The 16,680-nt window shown below is 39.6% G+C and overlaps 1 protein-coding gene across 2 annotated transcripts; it reads left to right on the top strand.

Moving 5' to 3' along the window:
• Positions 1-2,631: 2,631 nt before the first annotated feature.
• Positions 2,632-16,390, top strand: lrsam1 (leucine rich repeat and sterile alpha motif containing 1). 2 transcript variants are annotated; one of them, XM_074690799.1, is made up of 25 exons: positions 2,632-2,900; positions 5,244-5,416; positions 5,618-5,674; positions 5,977-6,021; positions 6,378-6,455; positions 6,642-6,710; positions 6,797-6,881; positions 6,963-7,084; positions 7,177-7,267; positions 7,428-7,537; positions 7,666-7,695; positions 7,908-8,030; positions 8,383-8,522; positions 8,640-8,684; positions 8,913-8,983; positions 10,067-10,166; positions 10,285-10,372; positions 10,865-10,939; positions 11,474-11,554; positions 11,859-11,954; positions 12,058-12,156; positions 12,240-12,371; positions 12,476-12,542; positions 12,730-12,935; positions 13,117-16,390. In XM_074690799.1, the coding sequence occupies exons 2-25, from the start codon at positions 5,345-5,347 to the stop codon at positions 13,237-13,239; spliced, it is 2,205 nt and encodes a 734-aa protein (XP_074546900.1). In that variant the 5' UTR covers positions 2,632-2,900; positions 5,244-5,344; the 3' UTR covers positions 13,240-16,390. The 2 variants fall into 2 exon arrangements, with proteins under 2 accessions (XP_074546900.1, XP_074546901.1); XM_074690800.1 differs by lacking the exon at positions 11,474-11,554.
• The last annotated feature ends 290 nt before the right edge of the window (positions 16,391-16,680 follow it).

Genomic DNA, 16,680 nt, shown 5'->3' with positions numbered 1-16,680 from the left:
AATTTTAAAAGCTAGCCAAGAGTTAGTGGTCACCATGTTGAAAGTGCTGCCTTAACCGTTTAGATTCTATATAAACCAACAAAGAAGTAGAATAGGCTGAGGTGAGCTGAATGAACATTGCTAATAATTTTGATATTACAAACCCACCTGTCAGTTGAGTCTAAAGAGCCTCTCAGTTGCCAGGTCAAATCATAGGCACCTTGTGCAAATCACTGTGCCCTGTTAAATACATATACATACAGATTTGTAATCTGCAGATTAACAAATCATGCACACTGTTAGTAGTCTTTAAGAACAGGTTTGAACTGGGTTGAATTTGGGTTTGCAAACTGTACTTACTGACTGGATTTACAATCTGTGCAAATGCATTTTTATTTATATGCATATGAAGATGATGGGGCAAATTTTTAATGAGTTTGTTCTCTTTACAAATCAGGTCCTTGGATTTACAAATCTAGACCCGTAGAATATAAAAAGATGAAACTTGCGATTGAGAAACTTCTTTAAAAAGCTTTTAATATTATGTTTATTATTCGCTTGACTTCCTGCAGTTCTTTTGTATGTTTGCTCTGTCTTTAGTTGTCACCACTGGAGCACTCTGCAGCTTAGGTGAAACAGATGAGGACATTTAAAATGGAAGGGAGACAAAGGGTAGGAAGTAGAGCAGAATATGACAAATAGGCAAGAAAATATCAAAGTAGAACAGGACTTGACTATTGGATACCTACAAAAGAAATCAAAGCAAGATGGCCCATTAAAAACACATATTTTGACATCTTTTCATCTGGTTTTGAATCACATTATCTTTAGAAGATGATGATTTCACCATGTTGTGCTTACAACATGTTTTGCTGCCTCCAAATGGCCATGTAGTTGTTAAAGTAATTAATGCTGTTTTTTAATGCACAAGTGTCATACTGTTAAAATTAAAATTAATGTAGTTAGATCTCATTTTCTCTGAACTGAAGTTATTCTGGGTAATAATACTGTTTTAAGTCCATAACATGACATGACTTTAAGTTAAAGTTTTGACAAGACCACATATGCATGTCCTTTAAAACACATTAGCGATGTAATGTTGCAATGTTATGAGACTTCTTCAACTAAAGCTGATCTTAATGGAAACAGTTTTCACCATGCTGTCGGCTCTTGTCATCACCTTTAATTATGAAGATATTTATAGTTGCTGTTTCTGCTGCAGTCTCGACCACAGTCACACATCACATTTGTTAGAGGTGATGTTTTTCTGCTCAGGGATCCACAGTCTCACTCATGTTCCGGGTATGTTCATGGTCCTATTAACTAAAACGAGCCTGCGTGTGAAGATCTGAGAGAAAAAAAATCTGTTAAGGTAATGTGTAGGAACAACACAGCACATGTTGAACTGCTTTACTGTGTTTTTCGACCCAAATACAAACAGCTGAGGGGACCACAAGATATTAAAATTGAGTCCAGCTCTGAACCTAAATCCAAACATATTAAAATGTATGAGTTCTTTTAGTTTCAAAGGAGTGGATGTGTCACATTTCTGCTTCATTTGTCATGTCAGTAAATAAGAAAGAGAAATGGGCTTGTGATTGTTTCCAGATGTTGGATGCTGTTTCTTACTTGCCATACATAAATAGAGGGTGACCTCTGCTGGACAAAGTGTTAACATGCAAGCCGGAAGAATTCCCTTAAGTGCCCCATATATGCCCAAATAAAGTTGTGAAGTGAGGAGTTTCAAGCACAGAGAAAAATAAAAGTACTTTGTTGGGAACAAAATTTCTGTAATGACCTGAAAAATTAAACATATTACGGCCAGTCAAGACAACAGAGATTTAATCAATTACCTGATATGAAAAGAAAGAAAAGATTGTGCAACACCCTGTCTGGTTTACTCCCCCTTTTTCAGGCTAGTTTAGTTAGGTTATTTTTACTTGTGATTTCTAGACCTACATGCTTTGCTGTTAATCTAGTGGGTGCTGGGAGAAAAGCTTTTAGCTTCCTTTAACAAGGGGCTGCATGCATCCGTCCAGAGGTTGTAGAATCTGATTAGGTACGTCAAGTGCAACCTCAGGACCTGAACCTAAACCATACGACTGGTTTTCTTCTTCAATGGAGGCTTGACTTACTTTAAAAATAGCTATTTTGTTTTCATTCTTAAAAGGATGCTCCAAGCTTTGCATTTTAATTTGGCTAATTTTTCTTTAGTTGCTTCTTTAAATCGTAACTGGACAGATGTTGAAAAAATGTCACTTCTAGGATGCATTGTTCAATTAATTGACAGATACTTTAGCCATTTAACAGATTGAGACAAAACAAAAAAGCAAACAATTTTTTTTAATTTTTTATTATTTTTTATTTTTTAGCACTTTTTCATTCTTATAGTTTTATTGTAATAACATTCTTATAGTTTTATTGTAGTAACATTTTAAGAAATTAATTCCAACTTTCATTAATTAAAGACATGGGTAGTCCTTTTGTTTTTGTTTTTTTTTGACTCTCAATTTACTTCAATTAGCACATGATGGATAAATTAGTTTTGTACTCAAACAGTGGACTCATCATATTCGAGTCATGCACCGCACACGTCCTACTGTAGGGGGCGATGTGCATTTTATTCTTAAGGTGCAGTCTGCCAACCACCAAGCGAAGAAGACTCGCTGTAGCTACTGTATTTGTTGTGATTTTCACTTCGAAGGGGAATATGAACCAGCTGGACGTGGGTCATGTGGAAAAATTTACTTTGTTTTTATTGTCTTCATAAAAATGACACCATCGTAAATTCAATTTATCCAGCTTCAGGTTTACGGATCGATCGTGTTATTACCTACGATAACACCCGTTAACGTAAAAAGCGAGGAAGTGACCGTTAATTTTTTCCAGATCCTATAAGGAAGAGGAGCAACTCGCAGCCCGTGAGTGTTAAAGCTAGCATTAGCTTCACCTTTCCTTACCGTAGAAACGTCGTGTGTCTTGTTGTTTCTGTTACATCGTAGTGTGTGGTGTATAACTTCAGTTTTGCTGAGACATAAGGAGCAGCTAACATGATCAGTCTTTATATTTGACCCTCTCGATTGGACACGACTTGACATTTTACCCAGGACGCTATTATTCATAATTTTGTGAATGTTGGCATAAACATTGTCCACTGTGTTTTGTAGAGGCAGCGTGAAGTTTAATTGTATTTGTGCCAGTTACATGGACGAAGTGTTACGTTATCTCCGGTAACCGCCCCACCCACTGTCTGACCGTCAAGACCCACGTAATTGACACACACAGTACACTGGCATGACACCGGCAGAGGGGGATTAAATGGGTACAGTAACTTATGAACATGGGAGGACAGCTGCCCCCTGCTACATGTGGGTTAAATGAAGGTTTAGATAAGTTTGAGTATAAGGACATCTGCTGTTGAGCAACAATGGTGTTTTAATACAGTCTTTTTCTAGGTATGCCTGCCATTGGAGAAGTAAGTTGTAGACAAGGAATCACATTACGTCTACAGCTCGCCAGTGCTACTTTTAAAGTATTTTGTACTACTTGTGTGGTGTTATGTGTTTTTATTTAGATATACACATCCTATTCTATTTTAGGTTCTTAAGCAGGAATAGCATCACTGTTACAAACCTCTGTCTCATACATTTGATGATTTTTGTAACCTTGAACGTTACCTTTCAGGAGCAAGTATTCTTCATTTAATTAGATATCATAATATATCACCATATTATTGGTTTGTACCAATTAAATATTGCAGATGATCATAATGTCATTCATGGTTGAGGCTGACCATAGTATTTAGACTCAACACTATTAACTGTTATGGGCTCATGATAGTCAGTGTTTGAGTATGTTCTGAATTTAAGTGACGAAATATGAAAGCTCTTTTAACCAAACAAAATTCAGCCGCAAAGCAAGTTAATAAAGCATTCTTGATTTTGTTGACTAAAATACACAAAAACAGAGGAGTTGTAAAGAGATGCTATGAGTGCTAAAGAACCAGTACAGCTTTATCTTTATAAACTGGTCTTGCTGGGTGATTTTGAGAGAATGTTAAAACATTCTGAAGGTAAACAGATCAGGCAGTAGGAGTTTTAACTGATGCTTTTATGTTTGATTGTGTAGACGCTAATTGTCTTTGGGAAGCTTTGCAAACTGTGCTACTGTCTGAGTTGGCCAAGGCAGTCTTAAAAAGGAAAATTTAAATCTCAAGAAAAAAAAAACCTTTTCTTTAACTGGTTGAATAAAAAGCACGAAATATTCAAGTCCAAGGCATTTGCTGCATTAAAGAGACCCTTAGGTAAAGATCATACTTACATTTCATGATTGTTTAACATAATGAGCATCTGCACTTGAATTTCTGACAGTGCGTGGTACTTGAAAATCTTATTCCAAACAAATATCAAAATATTAAACTTTATCATACAGTTTTTTTAAGTTTTCACAATGACAAGTGTCCATTGACAGTGCTAAGAACTGTGAAGCATAGTATCAGCACAGTTTGTCAGGGAGCAAACTTTCAGTATTTTTTTTAACCAGGAAGTCCAGCTAAGTTGAAAAATCTTTTTTAATGAGCGGCCTGGTCAAGGTAGCAGCTTCACAGTTTACGTGTTCTGTTTTATTTACAGAGAAAAGATGGAAGCTCTGCAGGTATAACTCTATAAATAAAAATAAAACAGCATCAATTTCTAACAATATCTGATCCGCCAGATCATAAAGTATGCAGTAGTGAGTGAGGAATTTATCATTAGTACTTAAAGGAAGAGATTCACAATGCAATAAATGAAGATATAGCTATCTTTTAGAAAACAAACATCCTAATGTTGGTGTCCTAATACAATGGCCACAGAGCAGTGTGCTGTGTGAACAAAAGTGTGACATTCTGACCATACAGAGATGTTGAGTATCTCATTTCCAGATGCATCTTGATTCTTTTAAGCAAGTAAACCTTGAGACTCTTGAATAATACTCATGAGCAGAAAGTAGCTGTTAAAGACAGTTACAGACAAGCAATTAGGCTTATGATATTGTTCCGAGGAGTCCATGGGAATTAACAGTGTACTGGACTCTATCTGGCAGCCAGAAACTGGTCTCTAATCAAATTTTATTATTCTTGTGCATTTTCTGAATGCAACCATTTGAGATCAATACACATTCATTATTGCAGCTGTTTAAGTTAATTCTATTTTTTTAAGCTTAAAATGGTTCTTTCTGCTTTAATTTGATGTTTTCTATTATTTGTTTTTTTCTGCTTCAATCAGTGTGCAGGCAGCCCTGTCCATCAGTCCTCTGGAGTAGATCTCCTTAAAGAAGGGGAGTAGAGGAGGGAAACCTCAACAGGCAGAGACAGACAGGATTCACGATGCCTCTGTTCTTCAAAAAGAGAAAGCCCAGTGAGGAATCCCAAAAAAGGCTGGAGTATCAGCTGACTCTGGTAAGAAGAGTGTGTTCATGCTACAGTACAAGCTAGTTTACCTTTCAGCCGGAGCAGCAACCTGCATAATATCACTGAGAGAATCTGCAGCTGTTTATTCAATTCAAAATGCATGTCTGCAGCCATGGCAGTATTTTCTTAAGTAACATAAAAGCATGTGTCTCCCTCCAACACACTGACTCACCTTTCTTTGTGCTGTAGTCTAAGGAAGCCGGTGCTGATGACATCCTGGATGTCTCTAGCTGTGAGCTCTCAGAGGTGAGTGTGATCCTGCCCACAACAATGCAGGCTTTGCCAACATCTGATACGTCTGACATGATATTCTGATCTTTCCTAATAGAAACAGCAAAGGTGTTGCTTGTACAGTCACATTATTTGTACTGATTACATTAAAAACAGCTCTGTTGCTGTTGAGCATCCTTTGTCAGTTTGTCAGAACAGGGAGGAAATTACCACACTCTCTATTTATCTTCATTAAGTGTCTTTTTGTCCCTCTCCTGCCTGAATTATTGCTGGGTTGGTTTTGCAGAGAGTGATGTCTATGATCTGTATTTCAACAGGTTCCCCCGAGTGTCTTTTCCATTTGCAGAGTGCTGCAGAAGAAGGTAAGAATAAAAAAAAGATTATTTATCACATGCTTATACAGTTGGGCAGTGGAAAGGAAGGATTGCATCTGAGACCATACAATAAAAAACAATAGGGAAAAAACTTTTAGAAAAAAGATAATCATAGTAAAAAGGTCTCAATAGACATGAAGTAAAATGTGATTTTTGAAGGTTCTTTCTGGAAAGATGTGTTTACTTCTCTTTTATATCCAAACACTTCTGCTGATCCAGTTTCTTACATGATTAAATATTTTGAGGTCCAAGTTGACTTGTTATCTGATTTTAATTAGTGTAATTAGTCTGTGTATGTCCCTGGTTGTACCATTGTTTGTCTCATGTCCTCTGTTGCTCTTCAGGTCCTGATCCTCCACAGCAACGAGCTGAGGTCACTTCTGCCCAAAGGATGTGAAATCACAAATCTTCTCACTTTAAAGGTGATGTAAACTAGTAAAATATTTTGTACAGTTAGGATATAAAGACTGGCATAAAATTTTGGCCTGGATTGTTTTTAACCAGATGTTATAAGATGGTATGTTTGTTTCATATTTTACTTTTGATTTGAAGTCTCTTTTAAAGATTTCCAATTTGTGACTCATGACTGAATGTTTCTGCCTCTGAAGGTTCTGGATCTGCATGACAACAAGCTCACCTCACTTCCAGATGACATCGGGAAGCTGGCGTCACTGCAGGTAAATCTTTTTTTTATTACTGACTCCTGGCTCAGAGGAGTCTTATAAATGAAACATCATGGATGTGTGTATGTGTCTCCTGTCAGATCCTGAATATGGAGAAAAATCGTTTAAAGACTCTACCAGACTCAATAGCTGACCTGCGGCTCCTGCAGACTCTTAATTTGAAAGGTATGATACTCCCTGCTCTCTGCTCATTCTCCAGAACATTAACCGGCCAGTAATCATTTGTTATGTTTTAATCTTGTGTAGGGAATCATTTCAGCGAGCTGCCAGCCTCAGTTGGTTCTCTGAGCAGCCTGAGGACTCTGGACATTAGCGACAACAACATTGTGATGCTGCCCAAAGCTGTGGCCTACATCCGCACACTGGAGGTCTGTGTCTGGATTTAAAGTTACAGGACTAAAATGAATAATAAAAACTACATATAATTTTACTCAAACCCTCTGCTTGTTTGTTTCCACAGAGCTTTACACTTGATGCTGCTTCCATGTCCTATCCTCCTGCATCTGTGTGCACAGAGGGAACAGAGAGCATCCAACGCTTCCTGTGCAGTGGTGAGGGTTAATTTTTCCCCACGGTGTCAAAAGAATCAAAGGTTCAATGATTGTTTATGATGTACCAGCACATGCTTCTATATTGCTACACATTGTGCCTGAAATCCTTCACAGAGTTAGGTAATATCATGCTAGAATAATGTTGTTGACGGTTTTTCAGAGCTGGGGGAAGAGTATTGTCCCCCATCCCAGTACCTCCTCCCTGTGCTGGAGAGCGACTGTGGCAAACAGAACTCTGACTGTCTGGATGGTGTGGAGGAGGCCTGGCAGGTACAGAGGTCACACACTTACACACCACAACTCTGAACATGAATCTTTGTTTACTTGGACGTTATTCATTGCTGCTTTAACTCCTATAACTGAAAAACAATTTCATCCTTTCTGACTGTCTCTTACAGACGAAATTCAGTGACTATGAGAAGAGAAAGGTGAGGAACTCCTTACTTTTCTGCTTATGTAGACGTTCAGGGGGAGACGCCTGCGGATGCTGTAACAATAAACTGTATTTAATGTATAGAGGTCACAAACTCATCGACAGCTTCTTTGGACACTTGCAGCAGAAATAAGAAGTTAGCCCACTGTTGATACAGACAGCACAGCCTGAAGATAATACCCGGAGACTTCTCTTTCTGTCCCTCAGGAGCAGAAGCATCAGGAGAAAATAGCTTTTGAGCGCCACCTGGAGGAGAAGCAGAAGGAGCACACGCAGCTTCTTCTCATGAACACATCTCGCAAGGAAAACATGCTCAACTCAGTGCGTCAGGTATGCAAAGGCTCAAATCTGGCTGTGTAAGATAGACTTATAACCATCGATAAGAGAACTATTTATTTAAAAAAATCCTCCAGCTCAATGTTACTGTTTTGAAAGTCAAGTTTTTTCATCAGAGATATAAAAAGTGACTTTAAGAGACCCAACTCTAAGCCTAACCCTTTAAATGGTTTAAAGTGAAGTTGTAAGGAGCTTTTTTCCCCAAACTGAAGTAAAACATCAATCAGTGAGGTTACAACCCATTACAGAGGGATTTCCTCATGTGTTGGCTCTGAAAGCTTTTTTATTGTTTGTTCTGTGTTGATTCCATCTTCATATGTGTGTAAAATCTGTGTGTGCTGTGTAGGAGCAGGAACGTGTGGAGCAGGGTCTCTCTCAGCAGCAGCGGGCTCAGGAGGCCGAGAGGCTGCTGGTGCTGGAGAAAGTACGAAACGCCGAAGACAACATCAGCAGCCGCATCAGCAACATGCTGATGGACAAAAACAGGTGGCTCATGTGTGGTATTATTGGTTTCTGAGTAGGGGAGCTTATTTGTTTTGCGTCACATGATAGAGGCTTTCTGACTATCTTTTAAGTGCTGTGTAACTATTTTGACCTCTGCAGGCAGAAAAAGAGTGCAGAGTTTCTTCAGTCCATGGAAGAAGATCGGTGAGTACACAGATTGCTGATCCATACCATCCATATCAGTTACAGCTGAAAGATAAAGTACCACTCCATCACACAGCAGCACTCACGCATCCATCTTCCACTTAGCATTGTTTCTATTTATAATACAAGCTCCCAGTAAAATGCACAAAGTGCTTTCCAAGGATAATAAAGACATTTCTTCTCTTCTGCCATATCACAACAAAGTCAGTTTTTTTTTTTTCTCCTCAGGATTCGTATGGAGCAGCTGACTGCCATCACACAGGAAGAGACTAATTCACTGAGAAAGAGAGATGTGGCAGGTGAGAGGCTCGGCTGGTGTGCTTTATCTGTACAGTGCTCTGTAAATCCACCACAACCCACTCTTCGGTCTACAAAATGGGTTGTGACTTTTTATACGAGATGTTAGACACCACTTTTTCAGACCGATACCAGTAGAGTACTCCCTATTGAGTACTCACTGATACCACTAGTACTTTTGATACATAAAACTTCAATTAACAGTGGCAGATGATTTTAAACTATGACAGCACAGTTACTGTGACATTAAGTCCAAAATAAAAAAAACACAAACAACTCTGTGAGTTATTCAGTTTTTAAAAATAAACTTAAGTGCAAAATTCATAATAGCTGTGTCCCAGTTCAGGGGCTACAGCCTGTGAAGGCTGAATTTGAAGACCGATTGTGTCACAGCAATGCATAGAAGGCTGTCTCATTTTAAAGGCTTCTCCAAAATGTGGCATACGAATCTGGCCTCACTTTTGGATGCTGTGAAGAACATTTTCGGTGGATCCTTTACAGACCCACATATCCCAAAAATCATTGCACGTGAACGCTTTAGGTGATAAACACGGCTGAACTCCTGTTTTATCCTGCTGTGAATTACTTCTGGCAACAACTATAAGATTTTATTTCTGAAAACATTGATGAAGATTTTGTTCTACTGCGATTTTTTTTTGTTTGGGTTGTATCTCACTAATATACTGAGAAAAAAACACTTCCTATTTACAATGCACTGGCTAAGAAGGCAGGGCCTTCCGAAGGCTGCAGCTTATGAAGACTGCAGACCCTGAATTGGGACACAGCTATTGTCTGAAAAGGACCTGATGTGCATTTGCTGTTGTGTCAAACTGCAACAATGTAGCACCAACTACTGGTGAGGAGGACCTAACGTAAGATTTTTTCGCTTTGGGTATCAGCTGCTGGTATTGACAGCCTTCATGAGTACGGATACTCGCCCATCCCTAGTTTTAATTAAAGCAGGCAAAACACTTTGTATTTATTGACAGTTTCTGATGCTCACACTGACAGACATTTTCACTCTTCCAACACTCTGCATGTTTTTCCTCTCACTCTCTCTTTCTTTTGCCCCTCTCTGAGTTTAGCCGCTATGCAGAAGATGCTGTCCGATAGCTGTGCCATGCATCTCCTACAGGAAGCCAGTGACTTCCGTAGAAAGAGCCTGGTTTCTGAAGCCTACAGAAGGTTAGTCATGCACACACCAGACACACAGTGAACAACAAACGTGTGGTTTAAACAAATAAAAGCTTTGGAGACGAGTTGTAACCTCAGCTAATGGTTTCTGTCTCTCTGTGTTGAACAGTATGGAGAGTTTGGACCGGAAATTTGACAAGATGCTGTCCCTCCAAGTTTTGGACAAATCAAAAGCCATCGCCCAGATCTTACAGGAAGTATGTAGAGCCTGGCTAATCATCTGTGCTTTTTTTTCAATGTTATGTGAACGATGGCAGCGGCAGTGACACATTCACTGCAGGTGATCAGAGCGAGAGAGGGAAAGAGAGCAGACCATCCTTTCTGTTTATTTATGTGTGAGGTCTTATGAAATATGAACTTTTATGCTGCTGTTTGTCAATTGAGGCTAGTTGCAGCTTATGTCATTCTGCACAATCAGTTTTAGATTGTTGCAACACAGTACGTCATCAGCAAGCTTTATCTGGACACAGGCCACCTGTCATAATAACTGAAATTCAAGTGAAACATTTCAATACGGGAGCCGTGTGATTTGGTGTCTTCATGAAAAGGCAGTGAAGCTGAGCAGGTTAAAGTTGTTTGTGAAATCACACCAAAATAACCCACAATACAAACTGACCTCAGAATTAAGGTGCAGAATCATTCTCTGGAGAAATGGTGTGACTGATGGTGTTTTCTCTGTGTCCCTGCAGGAGGAGATGCAGAAAGCAGCCTTCCAGGCCCTGCAGCTGCAGAAAGATTCTGTGCATGGATACATTCGCAACCAGGTCTGTCTGAACAGGTGGTGAATGTCTGATGGGTCACTTTGGAGTGATAAAAAGAGATGTAGATTTAAATTCCTAGAGTACAGAAGGGCCAGAACCTCCGATTTAGGATAGCAAAGTAACAATGAGCCTACGCAAAGTCAAGATATTCTTTGCAAAAAATGTAAATAAAGGTTCAAAATGGTCACCTACAGTCCAATTTTCAACCTCACCACGGCCTCTTCCTCTTCTTTGATACAGCCTGTGATTTAGGGGTGGAAAAAGGTCTGATTTCTGTTTTTTTCCTTTTCTTTTAAGAGACAGAATCATACAGGCTAAAACTGCAAACCCCAAGCATTAGCATTTCTTTTATCCTGTTTTGCTGGTGTTTTTCAGTCACATCCCATAACTAATCCATCTTTACTCACATTCTAAAGTGATGTTTGAAACCTGGGTTTCCTCTCAGGTGTAATGTTTCCATCAGACAGAGAATCACTTCATCATTGTTTTCATCCTGACTCCCTGCTAGCTTCATGTTTGCCTCTCCACTGTCCCCAGATCAAACTCATAGAGAGTGAGTTAATGCAGCTGACTAAACTGGAGATTAAAAAAAGGAATCTGGATGCTGAGAACCTGCAGGTGGGTGTCACAGCCTTCTTTCTTTGCCCTTTCACATTAGCCAGATTTTTTTTCTTCCTGTTGATTATCTTTGCTTTTGCAAATTCATGTCATTGCTCCATACCGACATATGTGTTGTACAGACTTCTGTTCAATAACCATCAGAAGTAAAAGGCTCGTTAACAGACGAATACAGATGAGTTTGAATTACAATAAGCATAAAGTCAGATTTGAACCAGGGCAGTGAATATTTAGTCTTTCCTTGGTTTACTAAAAAAGTGTGTCCATCAAATAATACTTTATATGTGTAAATGTGTGTGTGCAGGAGGTTCTAGTGGAGCAGCGGTCAGCTCTCAGTGATTTGTTGCAGCAGCTTTTGAAACAGAGAGACCAGAGAGAGCAGGAGCTGCGAGTTGTTCTGGTGAGGAAACTGGGTCCTTTTGGAGGCAGAGTTAACTCTGTTTTCAGTTCAATTCATCTGTTTTCTAAGCTTTCAGCCATAATTTACACGAGTTGTTGTTCAGGCGGAGATGGAGCAGAAGTCTGAGTCCAACCAGCAGAACTACTGGATGATTCAGTACCAGAGACTGCTTGATGCCAAGCCTCTGTCACTGCGTATGCAGGTAGAGTATCAGATCAGAGAGGGAGACACAGAAACACCCCTGAAACCCACTCCTGCTGTCTGTAACTTGTTCTGTTCTTACAGGAAGCTGGTGTGGAGAAAGAGTTGGTGAGCCTGTTGTGCAGACTGTCAGCTCAGCACTACCTGCCCATCCTCGCTCATCACAGAGTGACAACTGAGGCCCTTCGCCACATGAACTCCTCGGACCTCAAGAAGGTTCGTCTGCCACGTCGTCACAGGAAGATTTTTCTTGGATGCTGTATTACAGCTCTGTCAACAGCTTAAACTCTAGTATTTACATATTTTTTTCTCCTTCCCAGCTTGGCATTACTGAAGTAGGAATCCAGAAAGCTCTCCTGAAATGGGCTCGAGATCACCAGCCTATAGGTACACAATACACTTCTATTTCTACACTGCACTGTGGTGTGTATATGTTTAAAACCTTATGCCAACAAAAGTACAAAATATGTGATACGTAGTTTGACTCAGCACACTCAAAGATCATGCCAAGCACTTATTTCAGAACACATTTGAAGGATGAACAGTGGTGGTTAACTGTCTACTCCTCTTGCAGGAGCTTGTAAAGCTGTGGAAGAGAAAGAGGTGGAGGAAGTTGCCCCGACGGCTCCTTCTCCTTCCTCTCCTCCACCGATTGCCTCCACCTCGGCTGTCCACATCCCCAGTCCACCACCCTCCCCAGGGACCCCTGTTACCCCTTCAGCCCCCAGCCCTGTGGAGGGACCAGGGAGCTCCGAGTGTGTGGTCTGCATGGAGACTGGGGTAAGAACCACCTGTCCTTTGACACTGAACAGTCACACAGTTCTTGTTAATGTGCTGAACTAGATCAGTCAAATAAATTACTCTCACTTGAGGTTTTGTCATTTTTGAGTGTGTAACATAAAGTAAGTTATGTTTGAACTCTCCTGGATGACTGACTGTGTGCTTCTCTCCTGTCTCTCAGTCTCAGGTCATCTTCCTGCCCTGTGGTCACGTGTGCTGCTGTCAAGTGTGCAGTGACGCCCTGCAGAACTGCCCCCTGTGTCGTAGCAACATATCTCAGCGTATACGCCTCTTTCACAGCTGAACCACCTTCATCACTGTAATCATCATCCTCCTCTGACTGCAGCTCTCTGTAGTCATGCATGGTCATAAAGCTGATGTGAGCTACCTTGTCATGTGTTGAAGAGCTTCTAGCTGAGCCACTTTCCTGTATTAACCAAACTGTGTGATGTGTCCCAGAAATTAGCTGCAGTTATTTTTGTGTTCAACTTCTCACTGCCATATGGTATGGTATTTAATTTAATTTGTTTTGTTTTATAAATTTAGAGCTACTACTTACTTTCTAAAGACTGTTCTATGCCTTATGGTAGGTTCTTAAATGCTGTGTGCCTTTTTATGGAAACAACTCGTCAGCAAAATCTTTTTTTTCTGTTGTGAACCAAAGTAACACAAACTTTAAAGCTCCTGTGAGGAGTGACATTAAGTTTTCATTTCTGAGATGTTTTGGTGTTAGTAGGCTAGAATGGCTAGAAGGAGACTGACAGAATAGGGAGTAGAGAGCCAAGGAAAAGAGCGACCAAAAGGTCATAGCCTGGAGCTGAATGAGTGACCGCTGTGATGAGAACTGAAGCCCCTGTATTTAGAGTCTGCACTTTTACCCGCTCAGCCAAGTGGTACGCTGGAAGTCGTCTTTTTTCAATATTTCCGCGCAAGAGATTCTCAATGAATCATACACTGGCTGTTTGTTTCAAAGAAACCACTCAAACATGAACAGGACAAAACTAGAAAGATGCAAAAGGTACTGCTTTGTTCACAGGGCGCCAAGCTGACACAAACATAAAGTTCCTCACAGGAGCTTTAAAATCCCAAACTTATTCGGGACCAACATGCCTCCTCAAAGTTATTCAGAGCTGCTCTTCATACTGATATCTTTAGAGAGGGAAGTTAAACATGCAAAACACTTAGGCCTCAGCTGTGATCTGCAACATCTGCTGAGAGGATTGTAAACCAGTTCAAGCATGTTGCACAATGACATCATTTCTAAATCACCCAAGCACTGTTTTCTGCAAAATGTGTTCTGCAGAAAGAAACCAAGAATTCCCTCTATATGCTGAAACAGATATTTGTATTATCAGTTTACTGATGGTTGTTTTTCTCTGTGCTGTCACTGCCTCTTGTCTTTGCATCACTGGTGCTTGTAATTTCGTTGTTTCATTTCACCTGTTTGTCCCTTTATGTCAGAGGCATCAGGTCCCGTCTCTTTGAACCCGCTGGGAAATGAATTAGTGGTAACTTGGGAGGATAACAAATCAAACTCAGCCTACGCCCCACTAGCTGCTGTTAGCATCTCCAGTTATTTGTTTTATATTTATATAGCTTCTTTCAGACTTAAGTAACAGCCTTTGGTTTGTTATGTGTTAAAGATAAACAGGGAGATATTATTTGGTGTATGAGAACTACACATGGTAGAATGTAACTGTGGAGATTTTTGTGTTGTCTTTTTGTTGCTGCAGAGGAAACTTTTATTGCTAATAATACTAGTTTTTAAGGAGCTATTCATTTTATCTAATCTGTCTGTTCCTCTTTAATTTGTGTAGCACTTTTAGTTTCTATTTTAATACTTTTTTTTTCCTTCTGAGGATTTTGTTCTGACAAGGGCAGGTTCTTTACTTCCTGAAGCAGGCACCAGGCACTGCTATAGGCTTCAAGCCTTCATGCAGGATTTTATTTAAAGGCTCTTGTGTTGCATGATGGGAAGTGTAGGATACTGTATGATAAACTCAGATCAAAGCTAAGGACTTAAAATCAGGACTTCTTAGAATTTGCTGCATTAATGTAGACTGTTTCTCTCGCTGATCTGTGTGCACGACTGTTCGCCCAATGTATGTGCAATACTAAAGTTGTGAAACACTCCTACAAATTAAGTGCGAGAGAGATGAATCTGTGGGAGTGCTTTGCAGAAAGTGAAGTATGACAGTGAAAGGCCTCAGGTGTGATTAGATCCTTTGCTGCCTGCTTTGAGGACTCCAGCCTCTGTATATGAGATGCCCTGTGCCAATGAACCTCTGCGCTGCACTCAAGCATATATACTCAAGCATATGTTTCAGTTTTAACAAACACAGCTACAATCATTCATATAATAACAATCGTCCTAACTAGTCAAGTTCTGTGGTTCCCAACCTTTTTTGTCTTGTGTACCCCCTGAGCTTTTTTGTCATACCATGAGTAACCCCTCACTCGTGTTGATGATTCTTCAAAAGTAGAATGCAACACAACTGATTGTTGAATGAAAATATTTTGTCCTCCTTAATCTGAATATTTTACTAACTGGCTTTTTCTTCTTTCTAACTTGAAAATAAAAACAAATAATAAGTTGCTTTTAAAATTAGCCAGCCTGCCTTGTTATATATAAGCTGTAACATTTACCACAAAAAATGGAGCTCTGTGGACCAATTCCCCTTTAAACAGGCATTTAAACTTTAAAAATTAGAAACAAAATCCCTAACATAATGATAATCAGACTCACTCATAGCAGTTTTACTTTATTTTCCTCGGTTATCTGCTATTGAGACATTTGCTTGCCTGAATCTTTCATAGTTGCCTGGCCGTAGCAAAGCATCTGTTTTGATTTTGGTGTGGCTGTGGCACAGGTTATTGTCTCCCCGGGTAAATTAGTTGTAGCATTTTATTGAAAGGCTTACCCTAGTATTACGAAGTTGGAAATGAATTATTAAATGTTCCCACGAACCCCCTGCAATGTGTTAATATACCCCTGGTTGGGAATCACTGGTCTAGCTGGACCTATTTTGGACTCTCAAGGTTCTGAGGTGGTTCCTGGGCAGGTGCCTAATCACCCTGATGTGATCCACTTCAAACCTCCCTGCATTTTCCCTTTTCTTGTTGGTGACTTCTCTCTTTACCTCACGCCTCTGTAGATCGATATATATGGTGCATATGTAATCACTAACACCACACCACATGTTAAAACATCACTAATGTTACTATAACCAAGTGCTCTTAACTCAACATCTCAGCATGTTTCAGGAAATACCTTCACTAACTTGTCTGTGTGTCTGTATAATGTGTAAGAGATTATTCCTCTATATTAACCTGAACATACAGTATGTGTCACTTTTATCTACTCATCCTGTTAGAAGAGCTTTGGCTTATTGTAAATCATGCATTGTTCCTACACAGATGTGTCAGGAAATCTACTTCAATAAACAGAATATGAACCCTGATGTTGTTGGTTTTTTCTAGGGTTTTTGATATAAAATTATTAACTTATTGTTGACTCTTTTACATATTTTTTTTTACCTAAAGTAGCCAGTGATGTCGGAGAAAGTCCATAAATCCAGATACTTTCTTCGGAGTTAAACAATCTTGTAGTGCTATTTTTGGTCGTTACAGTGCCCAGATAGACTTTATCTTTAAAGTGATTTCCAAATAACTAAGAAATTAAGAATCTTACATTTCTGATTTTTGTTTGGTAACTTGAACGCAGCACCAACGGAGGAGCCAATCA

The sequence above is a fragment of the Halichoeres trimaculatus genome, unplaced genomic scaffold, assembly GCF_033239565.1.
Source record: "Halichoeres trimaculatus isolate MK-OKI-2021-1 unplaced genomic scaffold, fHalTri1.1 fHalTri1_scaffold_16, whole genome shotgun sequence".
Classification (NCBI taxonomy): domain Eukaryota; kingdom Metazoa; phylum Chordata; class Actinopteri; order Labriformes; family Labridae; genus Halichoeres; species Halichoeres trimaculatus.
This window is presented reverse-complemented; position numbering and strand designations above follow the sequence as displayed.